Consider the following 22,072-nt stretch of genomic DNA (forward strand, 5'->3'; position numbering starts at 1 on the left):
TCCACCTCCACTCTGCTCAAGACCTCGGATTAGCACTTATCCTCTCTCCCTCTCCCTCTCTCTCTCTCTCCCTCCCTCCCCCTCATCTCTCCCTCCCCACCCCCCTCTCTCTCTCCCTCCCTCCCCCTCATCTCTCCCTCCCCACCCCCTCCCCCTCTCCCTCCCTCCCCACCCCCCTCCCTCCTCACCTCGGGTGCAGCAGGTAGACTCGAGGTTAGAGAGTTGGGTCGGTACCCGAAAGGTTGCTGGTTCAAATACCCTGAGCCGACAAGTAATCTGTTAATGTGCTCTTGAGCAAGGCACTTAACCACATTCAGCTCCAGGGGCGCCGGACAATGGAAACCCTGCAGGTGTCTCAGGGGGAGTTAGTTTGTAAAAAAGGACACAAATATCCAACCCCAAATCATTATAATGATACATTTATCAGCCATGACCATAGAGGATCTCCCTCCCTCCTCCCTCCCTCCCTCCCTCCCTCCCCTCCCTCTCCTCCCTCCCTCCCTCCCTCCCTCCCTCCCTCCTCACCTCATCAGCCATGACCATAGAGGATCTCCCTCCCTCCCTCCCTCCTCACCCCATCAGCCATGACCATAGAGGATCTCCCTCCCTCCCTCCTCCCTCCCTCCCTCCCTCCTCACCCCATCAGCCATGACCATAGAGGATCTCCCTCCCTCCCTCCTCACCCCATCAGCCATGACCATAGAGGATCTCCCTCCTCCCTCCCTCCTCACCTCATCAGCCATGATCATAGAGGATCTCCCTCCCTCCCTCCTCCCTCCCTCCCTCCCTCTCTCCCTCCCTCCCTCCCTCCCTCCCTCCCTCCCTCCTCACCTTATCAGCCATGATCATGGAGGATCCCCCGTGGATGCCCAGGATGGGGATCAGTGTCTGGGAGGAAATAAAATCCAATATCTGAGCGATAGCCTCCTGGTCCGTCCCGTCTCCGAACACGACCCCGTGGATCTTGGTCCCGGACATCAGGTCGCACACGTGGGTGATGATACTCTTGGGGTCAGTCTCGTTGACCAACACGGTGACCACGTTGACGTCCATGGGGTCATCTTTGCTCCAGAGAGCCCGAATGTCCCGGTCGGAGATGTAGCGCGTCCGGCCCAGGATCACAGCGATGTTGAGGATGGGGACCTTCTGACCTTCGACATCCCTGACCAGGGTCACCAGGGTCAAGCTGACCAGGGAACACAGGAGAGCTGGGAAGGCCAGGGTCAGCCCCCTACCAACTGACATATTGAGACACTTCATCTCCTGGGGGGGAGAGAGAGAGAGAGATTAATATAACATGGAGATACTGAAGAAAGTATTGCGTAAGGTAGGGACAGAAATATGTGTAACGAGAGATAGATTTTTTTTTAAATGTAGAAACCATAGAACTGATTCTAATTCTAGAACTGATTCTAATTTTTGAACTGATTCTAATTCTAGAACTGATTCTAATTCTAGAACTGAGTCTAATTTTAGAACTGATTCTAATTCTAGAACTGATTCTAATTCTAGAACTGATTCTTATTCTAGAACTGATTCTAATTATAGAATACATTCTCATTCTAAATCTGATTCTAATTATAGAACTGATTCTAATTATAGAATACATTCTCATTCTAAATTTGACACTAATTTTAGAACTGATTCTAATTTTAGAACTGATTCTAATTCTAGAATACATTCTCATTCTAAATCTGATTCTAATTCTGGAACTGATTCTAATTCTAGAACTGATTCTATTATAGAATACATTCTCATTCTAAATCTGATTCTAATTCAAGAACTGATTCTAATTATAGAATACATTCTAAATCTGAAATGATTCTAATTCTACAACTATACTGAACATAAATATATACGCAACATGCAACAATTTCAATGATTTTACTGAGTTACAGTTCATATGAGGAAATCAGTCAATTTAAATAAATTCATTAGGCCTTAATCTATGGATTTCACATGACTGGGAATACAGATATGCATCTGTTGGTAACAGATAGCTTAAAATAAAATGGGCCTCAGGATCTCAGCACGGTATCTCTGAGCATTCAAATTGCCATCAATAAAACGCAATTGTGTTTGTTGTCCGTAGCTTATGCCTGCTGTGGTGGCTAATTTCAGCATTACCAAATGAGGAGAGTTACAAACTTCACACACCATCAGAGATATACTTAAACTACATCTTTAATAATTAAGAACTTTGCAAAAACACTTTGACTTTCAATGATGCGCCATTGAAAAGTGACAACACAAAAGTACAAAGATCTTTTATAGCCAAGATACACCACTCTCAACGTACATGACGAACCACAGATCTTAGGATCAGTTCACAAAGGGACTTTATACTTGAGAGAGGAGTATCCCTTAGCCAGATAACATTCGCTATAAATTATCGATCAGTTCGGTCCCTAAAACGAGGTTCTAATGTCGTTCCTGGTACGGGTATAGAACAGAACCATTAACTCATGTTCTCTGGAACGCTCTTTAGGTTTTATTACCCAAAGACGTCGTAAATCTCCTCCATCGGTGTTAAATCTCCCAGTGGCCCCAACTTCAGTAAGACACACACACACACACACACACACACACACATACACACACACACACACACACACACCACACACACACACACACACACACACACATACAATCGTTAATTAACAGAATACTCTATTCTGTCGAATAAAACAACCATTATAATGCAATACAAGCATTAAAACATAATCTTGCAATTTTCCACGACACTGCCCATACCAACACCCCACCGTCATCATGGGACATTCTGTTCACAATGTTGACATCAGCAAACCGCTCGGACACATGACGCCATAAACGTGGTCTGACAAATTCTCTAAAATGACGTTGGAAAAGCGGCTTATGGTAGAGAAATGAACATTCAATTATCTGGCAACAGCTCTGGTGGACATTCCTGCAGTCAACATGCCAATTAGCACACTCCCTCAAAACTTTAGACATCTGTGGCATTGTGTTGTTGTGACAAAACTGCATATTTTAGAGTGGCCTTTTATTGTCCCCCCAGCACAAGGTGCACCTGTGTAATGATCATGCTGTTTAATCCGCTTCTTGATATTCCACACCTGTCAGGTGGATGGATTATCTTGACAAAGGAGAAATGCTAACTAACAGAGATATAAACACATTTGTGCAAAACAATTTGAGGGAAATAATAATAAATAAGATTTTTTTTTGTGCGAATGAAACATGAGTTTCTAACGGGATGTTTTATTTCAGCTCGTGAAACACGGGACCAACACTTTACATGTTTCCTTTATATATTTAGTGTCGTTTTAGACGAACTAGATTGGTGTGAAACAAATGTAAGAAACTCCCTCTTCTGCCACAATTAAACCCCATCCAACGGTTTAAACTGTCCGCGAAGGGGAACGAGGCAGAAAGGCCAGAGGGTTCGGACCGCAGACAACAGTCCAGAAGTTCTGTTAGGCGATCAGAACGGTCCATTACACGGTTCTGTAAGGTAATGCAGTGGGTTAGAGATCACTACTTTATACTACAGCCCTATATAGTACACTACTTTATACTACAGCCCTGTTCCCTATATAGTACACTACTTTATACTACAGCCCTGTTCCCTATATAGTACACTACTTTATACTACAGCCCTGTTCCCTATATAGTACACTACTTTATACTACAGCCCTGTTCCCTATATTGTACACTACTTTATACTACAGCCCTGTTCCCTATATAGTACACTACTTTATACTACAGCCCTATATAGTACACTACTTTATACTACTGCCCTATTCTCTATATAGTACACTACTTTATACTACAGCCCTATATAGTACACTACTTTATACTACAGCCCTGTTCCCTATATAGTACACTACTTTATACTACAGCCCTATATAGTACACTACTTTATACTACAGCCCTATATAGTACACTACTTTATACTACAGCCCTATATAGTACACTACTTTATACTACAGCCCTGTTCCCTATATAGTACACTACTTTATACTACAGCCCTATATAGTACACTACTTTATACTACAGCCCTGTTCCCTATATAGTACACTACTTTATACTACTGCCCTATTCTCTATATAGTACACTACTTTATACTACAGCCCTATTCCCTATATAGTACACTACTTTATACTACAACCCTGTTCCCTATATAGTACACTACTTTATACTACAGCCCTGTTCCCTATATAGTACACTACTTTATACTACAGCCCTGTTCCCTATATAGTACACTACTTTATACTACAGCCCTGTTCCCTATATAGTACACTACTTTATACTACAGCCCTATATAGTACACTACTTTATACTACAGCCCTATATAGTACACTACTTTATACTACAGCCCTATTCCCTATATAGTACACTACTTTATACTACAGCCCTATATAGTACACTACTTTATACTGCAGCCCTGTTCCCTATATAGTACACTACTTTATACTACAGCCCTGTTCCCTATATAGTACACTACTTTATACTACAGCCCTGTTCCCTATATAGTACACTACTTTATACTACAGCCCTGTTCCCTATATAGTACACTACTTTATACTACAGCCCTGTTCCCTATATAGTACACTACTTTATACTGCAGCTCTATATAGTACACTACTTTATACTACAGCCCTATTCCCTATATAGTACACTACTTTATACTACAGCCCTATATAGTACACTACTTTATACTACAGCCCTATATAGTACACTACTTTATACTACAGCCCTGTTCCCTATATAGTACACTACTTTATACTACAGCCCTATATAGTACACTACTTTATACTGCAGCCCTGTTCCCTATATAGTACACTACTTTATACTACAGCCCTATATAGTACACTACTTTATACTACAGCCCTGTTCCCTATATAGTACACTACTTTATACTACAGCCCTGTTCCCTATATAGTACACTACTTTATACTACAGCCCTATTCCCTATATAGTACACTACTTTATACTACAGCCCTATATAGTACACTACTATATACTACAGCCCTATATAGTACACTACTTTATACTACAGCCCTATATAGTACACTACTTTATACTACAGCCCTGTTCCCTATATAGTACACTACTTTATACTACAGCCCTGTTCCCTATATAGTACACTACTTTATACTACAGCCCTATTCCCTATATAGTACACTACTTTATACTACAGCCCTATTCCCTATATAGTACACTACTTTATACTACAGCCCTGTTCCCTATAGTACACTACTTTATACTACAGCCCTGTTCCCTATATAGTACACTTCTTTATACTACAGCCCTGTTCCCTATATAGTACACTACTTTATACTACAGCCCTATATAGTACACTACTTTATACTACAGCCCCTGTTCCCTATATAGTACACTACTTTATACTACAGCCCTATATAGTACACTACTTTATACTACAGCCCTGTTCCCTATATAGTACACTACTTCTATTACTACCAGCCCTCTATAGTACACTACTTTATACTACAGCCCTGTTCCCTATATAGTACACTACTTTATACTACAGCCCTGTTCCCTATATAGTACACTACTTTATACTACAGCCCTGTTCCCTATATAGTACACTACTTATACTAACATAGACAAAAGCCCTGTTCCCTATATAGTACACTACTTTTATACTACAGCCCTATATAGTACACTACTTTATACTACAGCCCTGTTCCCTATATAGTACACTACTTTATACTACAGCCCTGTTCCCTATATAGTACACTACTTTATACTACAGCCCTATATAGTACACTACTTTATACTACAGCCCTGTTCCCTATATAGTACACTACTTTATACTACAGCCCTGTTCCCTATATAGTACACTACTTTATACTACAGCCCTATATAGTACACTACTTTATACTACAGCCCTATTCCTATATAGTACACTGCTTTATACTACAGCCCTATATAGTACACTACTTTATACTACAGCCCTGTTCCCTATATAGTACACTACTTTATACTACAGCCCTATATAGTACACTACTTTATACTACAGCCCTATATAGTACACTACTTTATACTACAGCCCTATATAGTACACTACTTTATACTACAGCCCTGTTCCCTATATAGTACACTACTTTATACTACAGCCCTGTTCCCTATATAGTACACTACTTTATACTACAGCCCCTATATAGTACACTACTTTATACTACAGCCCTGTTCCCTATATAGTACACTACTTTATACTACAGCCCTGTTCCCTATATAGTACACTACTTTATACTACAGCCCTGTTCCCTATATAGTACACTAATTATACTACAGCCCTATATAGTACACTACTTTATACTACAGCCCTATTCCCTATATAGTACACTACTTTATACTACAGCCCTATATAGTACACTACTTTATACTACAGCCCTGTTCCCTATATAGTACACTACTTTATACTACAGCCCTATTCCCTATATAGTACACAACTTTATACTACAGCCCTGTTCCCTATATAGTACACTACTTTATACTACAGCCCTGTTCCCTATATAGTACACTACTTTATACTACAGCCCTGTTCCCTATATAGTACACTACTTTATACTACAGCCCTATTCCCTATATAGTACACTACTTTATACTACAGCCCTATATAGTACACTACTTTATACTACAGCCCTGTTCCCTATATAGTACACTACTTTATACTACAGCCCTGTTCCCTATATAGTACACTACTTTATACTACAGCCCTATATAGTACACTACTTTATACTACAGCCCTATATAGTACACTACTTTATACTACAGCCCTGTTCCCTATATAGTACACTACTTTATACTACAACCCTGTTCCCTATATAGTACACTACTTTATACTACAGCCCTGTTCCCTATATAGTACACTACTTTATACTACAACCGTGTTCCCTATATAGTACACTACTTTATACTACAACCGTGTTCCCTATATAGTACACTACTTTATACTACAGCCCTGTTCCCTATATAGTACGCTACTTTATACTACAGCCCTATATAGTACACTACTTTATACTACAGCCCTGTTCCCTATATAGTACACTACTTTATACTACAGCCCTGTTCCCTATATAGTGCACTACTTTATACTACAGCCCTGTTCCCTATATAGTACACTACTTTATACTACAGCCCTGTTCCCTATATAGTACACTACTTTATACTACAGCCCTGTTCCCTATATAGTACACTACTTATACTACAGCCCTGTTCCTATATAGTACACTACTTTATACTACAGCCCTATATAGTACACTACTTTATACTACAGCCCTGTTCCCTATATAGTACACTACTTTATACTACAGCCCTGTTCCCTATATAGTACACTACTTTATACTACAGCCCTGTTCCCTATATAGTACACTACTTTATACTACAGCCCTATATAGTACACTACTTTATACTACAGCCCTGTTCCCTATATAGTACACTACTTTATACTACAGCCCTATATAGTACACTACTTCATACTACAACCCTGTTCCCTATATAGTACACTACTTTATACTACAGCCCTATATAGTACACTACTTTATACTACAGCCCTATATAGTACACTACTTTATACTACAGCCCTATATAGTACACTACTTCATACTACAACCCTGTTCCCTATATAGTACAGTACTTTATACTACAGCCCTATATAGTACACTACTTTATACTACAGCCCTATATAGTACACTACTTTATACTACAGCCCTGTTCCCTATATAGTACACTACTTTATACTACAGCCCTATATAGTACACTACTTTATACTACAGCCCTGTTCCCTATATAGTACACTACTTTATACTACAGCCCTATATAGTACACTACTTTATACTACAGCCCTGTTCCCTATATAGTACACTACTTTATACTACAGCCCTGTTCCCTATATAGTACACTACTTTATACTACAGCCCTGTTCCCTATATAGTACACTACTTTATACTACAGCCCTGTTCCCTATATAGTACACTACTTTATACTACAGCCCTATATAGTACACTACTTCATACTACAGCCCTATATAGTACACTACTTTATACTACAGCCCTGTTCCCTATATAGTACACTACTTTATACTACAGCCCTATTCCCTATATAGTACACTACTTTATACTACAGCCCTATTCCCTATATAGTACACTACTTTATACTACAGCCCTATATAGTACACTACTTTATACTACAGCCCTATTCCCTATATAGTACACTACTTTATACTACAGCCCTATATAGTACACTACTTTATACTACAGCCCTATATAGTACACTACTTTATACTACAGCCCTATATAGTACACTACTTTATACTACAGCCCTATATAGTACACTACTTATACTACAGCCCTGTTCCCTATATAGTACACTACTTTATACTACAGCCCTGTTCCCTATATAGTACGCTACTTTATACTACAGCCCTATATAGTACACTACTTTATACTACAGCCCTGTTCCCTATATAGTACACTACTTTATACTACAGCCCTGTTCCCTATATAGTACACTACTTTATACTACAGCCCTATATAGTACACTACTTTATACTACAGCCCTGTTCCCTATATAGTACACTACTTTATACTACAACCCTGTTCCCTATATAGTACACTACTTTATACTACAGCCCTATTCCCTATATAGTACACTACTTTATACTACAGCCCTGTTCCCTATATAGTACACTACTTTATACTACAGCCCTATATAGTACACTACTTTATACTACAGCCCTGTTCCCTATATAGTACACTACTTTATACTACAGCCCTATATAGTACACTACTTTATACTACAGCCCTGTTCCCTATATAGTACACTACTTATACTACAGCCCTGTTCCCTATATAGTACACTACTTTATACTACAGCCCTATATAGTACACTACTTTATACTACAGCCCTGTTCCCTATATAGTACACTACTTTATACTACAGCCCTATTCCCTATATAGTACACTACTTTATACTACAGCCCTATATAGTACACTACTTTATACTACAGCCCTATTCCCTATATAGTACACTACTTTATACTACAGCCCTATATAGTACACTACTATATACTACAGCCCTGTTCCCTGTATAGTACACTACTTTATACTACAGCCCTGTTCCAAACTCCTTTCAGAATCTGTCACTCAAATAGAAGGGAAAATACAATCTCCATTCTAAAAATATACAAACGTGTGTGTGTGTGTGTGTGTGTGTCTGTGTGTGTGTGTGTGTGTGTGTGTGTGTGTGTGTGTGTGTGTGTGTGTGTGTGTGTGTGTGTGTGTGTGTGTGTGTGTGTTAGAGGCTTGTCAGTGAGAAGGGACGGCCAGCAGACTAGGACAGACAGGGACTTATAGAATAATGAATAGGGGACTGAACACACACACACACACACACTCACACACACACACACACACACACACACACACACACACACACACACACACACACACACCTCCCGTGAACCAGGTGTTCTGAGCATCAGGGTGTGAATAACAGAAACATCTGGGTGATTACATGGTTCAGATACACTGTTCCCCTGTTGAGGCTGAGAGAGAGAAAGGTTCTCCATTTCTTAGAGCAAATACAGGCCTTCATACGGCTCAGATCAACTCCTATCAATCAATCAATCAATCAATCAATCAATCAATCAATCAAATGTATTTATAAAGCCCTTCTTACATCAGCTGATATCTCAAAGTGCTGTACAGAAACCCAGCCTAAAACCCCAAACAGCAAGCAATGCAGGTGTAGAAGCACGGTGGCTAGGAAAAACTCCCTAGAAAGGCCAGAACCTAGGAAGAAACCTAGAGAGGAACCAGGCTATGAGGGGTGGCCAGTCCTCTTCTGGCTGTACAGGGTAGAGAGGAACCAGGCTATGAGGGGTGGCCAGTCCTCTTCTGGCTGTACTGGGTAGAGAGGAACCCCCCCCCCCCCCCCCCCGGGGACTGTCTGATTCCACCTGGTTCCCATTTCCCCTGATCAGTATGTTATATACCTGCCCCCTCTGTTTCCTCTGTAACTGGATTCATTACCACCTGCTCCCCATTTCCCCTGATCAGTATGTTATATACCTGCCCCTCTGTTTCCTCTGTAACTGGATTCATTACTACCTGGTTTCCATTTCCCCTGATCAGTATGTTATATACCTTCCCTCTGTTTCCTCTGTAACTGGATTCATTACCACCTGCTCCCCATTTCCCCTGATCAGTATGTTATATACCTGCCCCTCTGTTTCCTCTGTAACTGGATTCATTACCACCTGCTCCCCATTTCCCCTGATCAGTATGTTATATACCTGCCCCTCTGTTTCCTCTGTAATTGTTGGATATTGTTCCCATGTCCGTTGGTCGTGTGAGTACCTATGTGTTTTGTGCAGCTGGTTTGCTGCGTGCTTTATATATATATATATACAGTGGGGAGAACAAGTATTTGATACACTGCCGATTTTACAGGTGTGTTTTATACAGGTAAGGAGTTCAAACAGGTGCAGTTAATACAGGTAAATGAGTGGAGAACAGGAGAGCTTCTTAAAGATAAACTAACAGGTCTGTGAGAGGCGGTAGGTGATCAAATTATTTATGTCATGCAATAAAATGCAAATTAATTACTTAAAAATCATACAATGTGATTTTATGGATTTTTTGTTTTAGATTCCGTCTCTCACAGTTGAAGTGAACCTATGATAAAAATGACAGACCTCTACATGCTATGTAAGTAGGAAAACCTGCAACATCGGCAGTGTATCGAATACTTGTTCTCCCCACTGTATATATATATATATATAGTGTATTACGGGTCTCGTCCCGTGTCGGGGGGTCCTGTAGTTACAGTTATGGTACAAGGGGGGTCCTGTAGTATGGTACAAGGGGGGTCCTGTAGTATGGTACAAGGGGGGTCCTGTAGTATGGTACAAGGGGGGTCCTGTAGTATGGTACAAGGAGGGTCCTGTAGTATGGTACAAGGAGGGTCCTGTAGTATGGTACAAGGAGGGTCCTGTAGTATGGTACAAGGAGGGTCCTGTAGTATGGTACAAGGAGGGTCCTGTAGTATGGTACAAGGGGGGTCCTGTAGTATGGTACAAGGGGGGTCCTGTAGTATGGTACAAGGGGGGTCCTGTAGTATGGTACAAGGGGGGTCCTGTAGTATGGTACAAGGGGGGTCCTGTAGTATGGTACAAGGAGGGTCCTGTAGTATGGTACAAGGGGGGTCCTGTAGTATGGTACAAGGAGGGTCCTGTAGTATGGTACAAGGGGGGGTCCTGTAGTATGGTACAAGGAGGGTCCTGTAGTAACAGTTATGGTACAAGGAGGGTCCTGTAGTATGGTACAAGGAGGGTCCTGTAGTATGGTACAAGGGGGGGTCCTGTAGTATGGTACAAGGGGGGTCCTGTAGTATGGTACAAGGAGGGTCCTGTAGTATGGTACAAGGGGGGGTCCTGTAGTATGGTACAAGGAGGGTCCTGTAGTATGGTACAAGGGGGGGTCCTGTAGTATGGTACAAGGAGGGTCCTGTAGTAACAGTTATGGTACAAGGAGGGTCCTGTAGTATGGTACAAGGAGGGTCCTGTAGTATGGTACAAGGGGGGTCCTGTAGTATGGTACAAGGGGGGTCCTGTAATAACAGTTATGGTACAAGGGGGGTCCTGTAGTATGGTACAAGGGGGGTCCTGTAGTATGGTACAAGGGGGGTCCTGTAGTATGGTACAAGGAGGGTCCTGTAGTATGGTACAAGGGGGGTCCTGTAGTATGGTACAAGGGGGGTCCTGTAGTAACAGTTATGGTACAAGGGGGGTCCTGTAGTATGGTACAAGGGGGGTCCTGTAGTATGGTACAAGGAGGGTCCTGTAGTATGGTACAAGGGGGGTCCTGTAGTATGGTACAAGGGGGGTCCTGTAGTATGGTACAAGGGGGGTCCTGTAGTATGGTACAAGGGGGGTCCTGTAGTATGGTACAAGGGGGGTCCTGTAGTATGGTACAAGGGGGGTCCTGTAGTATGGTACAAGGAGGGTCCTGTAGTATGGTACAAGGGGGGTCCTGTAGTATGGTACAAGGAGGGTCCTGTAGTATGGTACAAGGAGGGTCCTGTAGTATGGTACAAGGGGGGGTCCTGTAGTATGGTACAAGGGGGGTCCTGTAGTATGGTACAAGGGGGGTCCTGTAGTATGGTACAAGGGGGGTCCTGTAGTATGGTACAAGGGGGGTCCTGTAGTATGGTACAAGGAGGGTCCTGTAGTATGGTACAAGGGGGGTCCTGTAGTATGGTACAAGGAGGGTCCTGTAGTATGGTACAAGGGGGGTCCTGTAGTATGGTACAAGGAGGGTCCTGTAGTATGGTACAAGGGGGGTCCTGTAGTATGGTACAAGGGGGGTCCTGTAGTATGGTACAAGGGGGGTCCTGTAGTATGGTACAAGGAGGGTCCTGTAGTATGGTACAAGGGGGGTCCTGTAGTATGGTACAAGGGGGGGTCCTGTAGTATGGTACAAGGAGGGTCCTGTAGTATGGTACAAGGGGGGTCCTGTAGTAACAGTTATGGTACAAGGGGGGTCCTGTAGTATGGTACAAGGGGGGTCCTGTAGTATAGTACAAGGGGGGTCCTGTAGTATGGTACAAGGGGGGTCCTGTAATAACAGTTATGGTACAAGGGGGGTCCTGTAGTATGGTACAAGGGGGGGTCCTGTAGTAACAGTTATGGTACAAGGGGGGTCCTGTAGTATGGTACAAGGGGGGTCCTGTAATAACAGTTATGGTACAAGGGGGGTCCTGTAGTAACAGTTATGGTACAAGGGGGGTCCTGTAGTATGGTACAAGGGGGGTCCTGTAGTATGGTACAAGGGGGGTCCTGTATTAACAAGCAAGCAGTTGCTACATGGAGTGTCAGCGCTTTATTGCAAATTAAGAAATCATGTGACTAAACATAAAGAAAAAGTTTAAAGAAACTATACTACAAAACAAAAGTTCAGTGATTTAAAGACTGATAGTAAAAAATTGCTTTGGAAGCTCTTTAAATTACATTTTTTGGGGGGGTAAAAAAAAGCCAACTTGGCTCGTTCATCACAAAACCCCACTGATATTGCCAACTACTTTAATGATTTTTTTCACCCCATTGGCAAGAAAAGCACATTTAGGGATGACATACCAGCTACAAACGCTGACGCTACACATCCAAGTATATCTGACGAAATTATGACAGACAGGAAGTGTACTTTTGAATTCCGTAAAGTCAGTGTGGAATAGGTGAAAGAAAAAAAAGTATTGTTGTCTATCAACAATGACAAGCCGCCGAGGTTTGACAATCTGGATGGAAAATTACTGAGGATAAAAGCGGACGATATTGCCACTCCTATTTGCCACATCTTCAATTTAATCCTGTTAGCGAGCGTGTTCCCTGAGGCCAGGAGGGAAGCTGAAGTCATTCCACTACCTAAGAATAATAAAGCCCCCCCTTTACTGGCTCAAATAGGTCGACCAATCACACCCTTAATAAACTTCTGGGTAAAAAATGGTGTGTTTGACCAGATATAATGCTATTTTACAGTAAACAAACTGACAACAGACTTTTCAGGGAAGGACATTCAACAAGCACAGCACTTAACACAAATTACTGATGATTGGCTGAGAGAAATTGATGATAAAAAAAGATTGGGAGGGGTGGGGTGGGGGGGGGACTGTCTTGTTAGACTTCAGTGCAGCTTTTGACATTATCGACCATAGTCCGCTACTGTAGGAAAACATACATGTTATGGCTTTACACCCCCACTGCTATAATGTGGATGAAGAGTTACCTGTCTAACAGAACAGAGAGAGGATATTCTCTAAATGGAAAACTCTCCAACATATTGATACAACTAGTAGCTAAGATGGAGGGGAGAAGTCTGTCCATGAAAACAGTGCTGCTCTGCCAACTTAGCATGTTACAGGTAGGGTCGAGTTGTACCGTATAAACACTGTAGGGAATGTTACAGGATGTTACAGCTCTAACATATAGATACTGTAGTGAATGTTACAGGGGGGGTCTAGTTCTACCATATAGATACTGTAGTGAATGTTACAGGATGTTACAGCTCTAACATATAGATACTGTAGTGAATGTTACAGGATGTTAGAGCTCTACCATATAGATACTGTAGTGAATGTTACAGATGTTACAGCTCTAACATATAGATACTGTAGTGAATGTTACAGGGGGGGTCTAGTTCTAACATATAGATACCGTAGTGAATGTCACAGGATGTTACAGCTCTAACATATAGATACTGTAGTGAATGTTACAGGGGGGGTCTAGCTCTAACATATAGATATAGTTGAGTGATGTTGGTTCATTTCAAATGTGAAACCAGATGAGTGAGATTTAAGGAATGAATTGTAACCCTCATTATCTTGGATCATGAGGTATACAACTCTTCACTGTTGACGTTGAGACTGCTGTGATTTGCGACTACTATTTAATGATGCTGCCAGTTGAGGACTTGTGAGGCGTCTGATTCTCAAACTAGACACTTTAATGTACTTGTCCTCTTGCTCAGTTGTGCACCGGGGGCCTCCCACTCCTCTTTCTATTCTGGTTAGAGCCAGTTTGTGCTGTTCTGTGAAGGGAGTAGTACACAGCGTTGTACGAGATCTTCAGTTTCTTGGAAATTTCTCGCTTGGAATAGCCTTCATTTCTCAGAACGAGAATAGACTGACGAGTTTCAGAAGAAAGTTCTTTGTTTCTGGCCATTTTGAGCCTGTAATGGAACCCACAAATGCTGATGCTCCAGATACTCAACAAGTCTAAAGAAGGCCAGTTTTATTGCTTCTTTAATCAGAACCAGAGTTTTCAGCTGTGCTGACATAATTGCAAAAAGGTTTTCTAATGATCACTTAGCCTTTTTAAAATGATAAACTTGGATTAGCTAACACAACGTGCCATTGGAACACAGGAGTGATGGTTGCTGATAATGGGCCTCTGTACACCTAATGTAGATATCCCATAAAAAATAAATCAGCCAGTTCCAGCTACAATAGTCATTTACAACATTAACAAATATCTACACTGTATTTCTGATCAAGTGGATGTCATTTTTAAAATAGACCAAAAAGAAAAAAAATCAGCTTTTCTATCAAAAAAACGAGGACATTTCTTTACAAAGTAAAAACATGAGAGAGAAGCTTTTTGACATGACTTTTTTCCGGACTATATAATTTCCTCCTCGTAGTTGTACAATACATTTCTCTCCTACACACCTTCGACTACTAACGGATTCAAGACAAGGTCGGGGGGGTTTTTATTATTATGGATCTGAGATTCTCTCAGTTTTGTCAGTGTCAAAAGCACCTTGTCATTTTCAATCATTTTGTGACGTTTTATAAGAGATTCTGCTTACAGTTTCCAATCATAAATTGGATGAAATGTGTTTATAAAAAGGACACATTTTCCCAGACCCTAAGCTACAAAAAAATGTATTTGCCCATGTGTGCAACTTCTGCAAAACCCCTCTCTACTCTACTGCTCTATGCCAGTATGTAAACCCCTCTCTCTCTCTCTCTACTGATCTATGCCAGTATGTAAACCCCTCTCTCTCTCCTGCTCTATGCCAGTATGTAAACCCCTCTCTCTCTACTCTACTGCTCTATGCCAGTATATAAACCCCTCTCTCTCTACTCTACTGCTCTATGCCAGTATGTAAACCCCTCTCTACTCTACTGCTCTATGCCAGTATGTAAACCCCTCTCTCTCTACTCTACTGCTCTATGCCAGTATATAAACCCCTCTCTCTCTACTCTACTGCTCTATGCCAGTATGTAAACCCCTCTCTCTCTACTGCTCTATGCCAGTATATAAACCCCTCTCTCTACTCTACTGCTCTATGCCAGTATGTAAACCCCTCTCTACTCTACTGCTCTATGCCAGTATGTAAACCCCTCTCTACTCTACTGCTCTATGCCAGTATGTAAACCCCTCTCTCTCTACTCTACTGCTCTATGCCAGTATGTAAACCCCTCTCTACTCTACTGCTCTATGCCAGTATGTAAACCCCTCTCTCTCTACTCTACTGCTCTATGCCAGTATATAAACCCCTCTCTACTCTACTGCTCTATGCCAGTATGTAAACCCCTCTCTCTCTACTCTACTGCTCTATGCCAGTATATAAACCCCTCTCTCTCTACTCTACTGCTCTATGCCAGTATATAAACCCCTCTCTACTCTACTGCTCTATGCCAGTATGTAAACCCCTCTCTACTCTACTGCTCTATGCCAGTATATAAACCCCTCTCTACTCTACTGCTCTATGCCAGTATATAAACCCCTCTCTACTCTACTGCTCTATGCCAGTATGTAAACCCCTCTCTACTCTACTGCTCTATGCCAGTATGTAAACCCCTCTCTCTCTACTCTACTGCTCTATGCCAGTATGTAAACCCCTCTCTACTCTACTGCTCTATGCCAGTATATAAACCCCTCTCTCTCTACTCTACTGCTCTATGCCAGTATGTAAACCCCTCTCTCTCTACTCTACTGCTCTATGCCAGTATGTAAACCCCTCTCTCTCTACTCTACTGCTCTATGCCAGTATGTAAACCCCTCTCTCTACTCTACTGCTCTATGCCAGTATGTAAACCCCTCTCTCTGTACTGCTCTATGCCAGTATGTAAACCCCTCTCTCTCTACTCTACTGCTCTATGCCAGTATGTAAACCCCTCTCTACTCTACTGCTCTATGCCAGTATATAAACCCCTCTCTACTCTACTGCTCTATGCCAGTATGTAAACCCCTCTCTACTCTACTGCTCTATGCCAGTATGTAAACCCCTCTCTCTCTCCTGCTCTATGCCAGTATGTAAACCCCTCTCTCTCTACTCTACTGCTCTATGCCAGTATGTAAACCCCTCTCTCTCTCTCTACTGCTCTATGCCAGTATGTAAACCCCTCTCTACTCTTATGCTCTATGCCAGTATGTAAACCCCTCTCTCTCTACTCTACTGCTCTATGCCAGTATGTAAACCCCTCTCTCTCTACTCTACTGCTCTATGCCAGTATGTAAACCCCTCTCTACTCTACTGCTCTATGCCAGTATATAAACCCCTCTCTCTCTACTCTACTGCTCTATGCCAGTATGTAAACCCCTCTCTACTCTACTGCTCTATGCCAGTATGTAAACCCCTCTCTACTCTACTGCTCTATGCCAGTATGTAAACCCCTCTCTCTCTACTCTACTGCTCTATGCCAGTATGTAAACCCCTCTCTACTCTACTGCTCTATGCCAGTATGTAAACCCCTCTCTCTCTACTCTACTGCTCTATGCCAGTATGTAAACCCCTCTCTCTCTCCTGCTCTATGCCAGTATGTAAACCCCTCTCTCTCTACTCTACTGCTCTATGCCAGTATATAAACCCCTCTCTCTCTACTCTACTGCTGTATGCCAGTATATAAACCCCTCTCTACTCTACTGCGCTATGCCAGTATGTAAACCCCTCTCTACTCTACTGCTCTATGCCAGTATGTAAACCCCTCTCTCTCTACTGCTCTATGCCAGTATGTAAAACACCCCTCTCTCTACTCTACAATTTATAAATGAAGCACTGCATTTTTCAAAATTAGCCGCGCTAAACGGTCATTAGCCTTTCCATTATTCCAGTTAGCCGCGCTAAACGGTCATTAGCCTTTCCATTATTCCAGTTAGCCGCGCTAAACGCTCATTAGCTTTTCCATTATTCCAGTTAGCAGTTAGCCGCGCTAAACGGTCATTAGCCTTTCCATTGTTCCAGTTAGCAGTTAGCAGCGCTAAACGGTCATTAGCCTTTCCATTGTTCCAGTTAGCAGTTAGCCGCGCTAAACGGTCATTAGCCTTTCCATTGTTCCAGTTAGCAGTTAGCCGCGCTAAACGGTCATTAGCCTTTCCATTGTTCCAGTTAGCAGTTAGCAGCGCTAAACGGTCATTAGCTTTTCCATTGTTCCAGTTAGAAGTTAGCCGCGCTAAAAGGTCATTAGCTTTTCCATTGTTCCAGTTAGCAGTTAGCCGCGCTAAATGGTCATTAGCCTTTCCATTGTTCCAGTTAGCAGCGCTAAACGGTCATTAGCCTTTCCATTGTTCCAGTTAGCATATAGCCGCGCTAAACGGTCATTAGCTTTTCCATTGTTCCAGTTAGCAGTTAGCCGCGCTAAACGGTCATTATCTTTTCCATTATTCCAGTTAGCAGTTAGCCGCGCTAAACGGTTATTAGCCTTTCCATTGTTCCAGTTAGCAGTTAGCCGCGCTAAACGGTCATTAGCTTTTCCATTGTTCCAGTTAGCAGTTTGTTAAAACATTACCATTATTTTGTATCTTGTGTCTCTGTTTGTTAGTGTCTCTCCTGGACAGAGTGGCACAAGGTGGATAACAGAAGGCCTGATTTGGCACCTTTTTCACAGCACAGGGCGCTGCTCTGCCCTTAGAGAGGCACGGTATCATTTTAGGATTTACAAATCATTTTGCCAGTGATAAAACTATTATGCTCAGCATTTTCTACATTGAATAAATAATTTAAAAAACGGATATCTAAAAACGTAAATAGAATTTTTTTTAAACGCATTAAAGCCATATGCTGTGTAAATGTTGAAGTTTGTTGATATTAAAAAATTAACCGTGTGATTTACAATCAGTTATAAACTGGGTGGTTCGAGCCCTGAATGCTGATTGGCTGACAGCCGTGGTATATCAGACCGTATATCACGGGTATGATGAAATATTTATTTTATACTGCTCTGATTACGTTGGTAACCTGTTTATAATAGCAATAAGGCACCTCGGCGGTTTCTGATATATGGACCAATATACCACGGTTAATATACCACGGGCTGTATCCTATATACCCTTAGCCGTGGTATATTGGCCATAAACCACACATCTTCGGGCCTTATTGCTTAATTACATCACGGGGATATATCCCATAGAGATCCTATTAAATCACTAGAAGGGACGCTATGTCATAAACCCTCAAGGTTCCAGAATGGGGTGAAAATGGCAGCCATCTTGGTCAGGGAGAAAATCCAAAAAACCAGTCTAATTGGAATGAATGACAGTAGAGGCATCGTCCTGATTTTACTATGCAGGAAAATGTCATGTGATTTCAGACATTTTGTAATAGAATTATAGTCAACCTAAAATAACATCATATAATTATAAATACAGTTTATACAGGGTTTATACACATTTTCTGTATAAATAACTTCTAAAATATATCTAAACTGACCATAAATGTCAACATTTTAGTTTTCCTGTTAAAGCTGCGAGTGCTATTATATGATACAACGTCAGTAATTGTTGCCTTCACAACTTGTCTAAGTCCCATCATCAACTGATATCAGACAGGATGTGGCTGAGGGAATGACTACATTGTTGACATATTGGCAATTAATTTGACTAAATTAATGGAACCATTCCTCTAAAACCGTCTGGCTAGCTAGCTAACACACATACAGCGCTGACCAACATGGCTGACCAACATGGCTGACCAACATGGCTGACCAACATGGCTGACCAACATGGCGTTAGCCCGTCATGAGAAGGTTCATGTCCCTTCTAGTATTCTGATTCCTGATTCTATGCTGTAACCTTCCTAACACTGGAGCAGTGTCTGGTCTGTCTGGTCTGTTTGGTCTGTCTGGTCTGTCTGTCTGTCTGGTCTGTCTGTCTGGTCTGTCTGTCTGTCTGTCTGTCTGTCTGTCTGTCTGTCTGTCTGTCTGTCTGTCTGGTCTGTTTGGTCTGTCTGGTCTGTCTGGTCTGTCTGTCTGTCTGTCTGTCTGGTCTGTCTGGTCTGGTCTGGTCTGTCTGTCTGGTCTGTCTGTCTGTCTGTCTGTCTGTCTGTCTGTCTGTCTGTCTGTCTGTCTGATCTCTCCATGGTTCTGTCTGTCTGTCTGTCTGTCTGCCCGTCCGTCCGTCCGTCCGTCTGTCATCGAGCATCACTGCCTCGGCACGCTATTGGCCCAAAGCCAGAACAGAACTAGGTTTCAGTACAATTAATAATGTATGATAATGATGTATGATAATGATGTATGATAATGATGTATGATAATGTCCACACCTAAAATGATGATTAATATCTTTGTATTTGAGAGGAACCACACCTCATCTATTGATGAGCCCTAACTACATTAACACACACACACACACCACCACCACCACCACCACCACACACACACTCCATAAACACACACACACACCCCACCACCACCACCACACACACACACACACCCACCACCACCACCACCACCACACACACACACACACACACACACACACACACACACACACACACACACACCACCACCACCACCACCACACATACACACTCCACAAACACAGACACACACCCCACCACCACACACACACACACATACACACACACACACACACACACATACACACTCCACAAACACAGACACACACCCCACCACCACATACACACACACACACACACACACACACACACACACATACACACTCCATAAACACACACACACACACACACACTCCACAAACACACACACCCCACCACCACACAAACACACAAACACACACCCAACACACACACACACACACACACACACACACATACACACTCCACAAACACACACAGACACCACCACACTCACATGTTACGAGGCTCATGTGTGAACAGGAATATCTATGGTTTTAAATCGTTAAATGGATACGTTATGGATATATATATAGTTATGCAATGTGAACGCAGCCTGGTTAACCTACACATGGATGGAGCAGCAGGTAGTCTAGTGGTTAGAGAGGGGGGGCAGGTAGCCTAGTGGTTAGAGTGGAGGGACGGCAGGTACTCTAGTGGTTAGAGTGGAGGGACGGCAGGTAGCCTAGTGGTTAGAGTGGAGGGGCGGCAGGTAGCCTAGTGGTTAGAGTGGAGGGACGGCAGGTAGTCTAGTGGTTAGAGTGGAGGGGCGGCAGGTAGTCTAGTGGTTAGAGTGGAGGGGCGGCAGGTAGCCTAGTGGTTAGAGTGGAGGGGCGGCAGGTAGTCTAGTGGTTAGAGTGGAGGGGCGGCAGGTAGCCTAGTGGTTAGAGTGGAGGGATGGCAGGTAGTCTAGTGGTTAGAGTGGGGGGGCGGCAGGTAGTCTAGTGGTTAGAGTGGAGGGGCGGCAGGTAGTCTAGTGGTTAGAGTGGAGGGACGGCAGGTAGCCTAGTGGTTAGAGTGGAGGGACGGCAGGTAGCCTAGTGGTTAGAGTGGAGGGGCGGCAGGTAGCCTAGTGGTTAGAGTGGAGGGGCGGCAGGTAGCCTAGTGGTTAGAGTGGAGGGACGGCAGGTAGCCTAGTGGTTAGAGTGGAGGGACGGCAGGTAGCCTAGTGGTTAGAGTGGAGGGACGGCAGGTACTCTAGTGGTTAGAGTGGAGGGACGGCAGGTAGCCTAGTGGTTAGAGTGGAGGGGCGGCAGGTAGCCTAGTGGTTAGAGTGGAGGGACGGCAGGTAGTCTAGTGGTTAGAGTGGAGGGGCGGCAGGTAGTCTATGGTTAGAGGGAGGGCGGGGGTAGCCTAGTGGTTAGTGGAGGGGCGGCAGGTAGCCTAGTGGTTAGAGTGGAGGGGATGGCAGGTAGTCTAGTGGGTTAGAGTGGAGGGGCGGCAGGTAGTCTAGTGGTTTAGAGTGGAGGGGCGGAATGTAGTCTAGTGGTTAGAGGTGGAGGGAAGTAGTCTAGTGTTAGAGTGGAGGGCGGCAGGTAGCCTAGTGGTTAGAGTGGAGGGGCTGGCAGGTAGCCTAGTGGTTAGAGTGGAGGGGCGGCAGGTAGCCTAGTGGTTAGATGGAGGGGCGGCAGGTAGCCTAGTGGTTAGAGTGGAGGGGACGGCAAGGTAGCCTAGTGGTTAGAGTGGAGGGCGGCAGGTAGCCTAGTGGTTAGAGTGGGAGGGACGGCAGGTAGCCTAGTGGTTAGAGTGGAGGGACGGCAGGTAGCCTAGTGGTTAGAGTGGAGGACGGCAGGTAGCCTAGTGGGTTAGAGTGGAGGGACGGCAGTTCCTAGTGTTTTTTGGGTTAGCCTAGTGGTTTAGAGTGGAGGGACGGCAGGTAGCCTAGTGGGTTAGAGTGGAGGGACGGC

At 43.1% G+C, this 22,072-nt stretch overlaps 1 protein-coding gene across 1 annotated transcript; it reads right to left on the bottom strand.

The window, feature by feature from the left end:
• Positions 1-830: 830 nt before the first annotated feature.
• Positions 831-1,268, bottom strand: LOC115182400 (glutamate receptor ionotropic, NMDA 2A; the record flags this gene model as incomplete). The annotated part of the gene is given in 1 exon segment (XM_029744023.1): positions 831-1,268. A coding segment is annotated over 1 exon segment (430 nt), but the record flags the coding sequence as incomplete, so codon positions are not given.
• Positions 1,269-22,072: the final 20,804 nt, after the last annotated feature.

Source organism: Salmo trutta, unplaced genomic scaffold (genome assembly GCF_901001165.1).
Source record: "Salmo trutta unplaced genomic scaffold, fSalTru1.1, whole genome shotgun sequence".
NCBI classification, from domain to species: Eukaryota; Metazoa; Chordata; class Actinopteri; order Salmoniformes; family Salmonidae; genus Salmo; species Salmo trutta.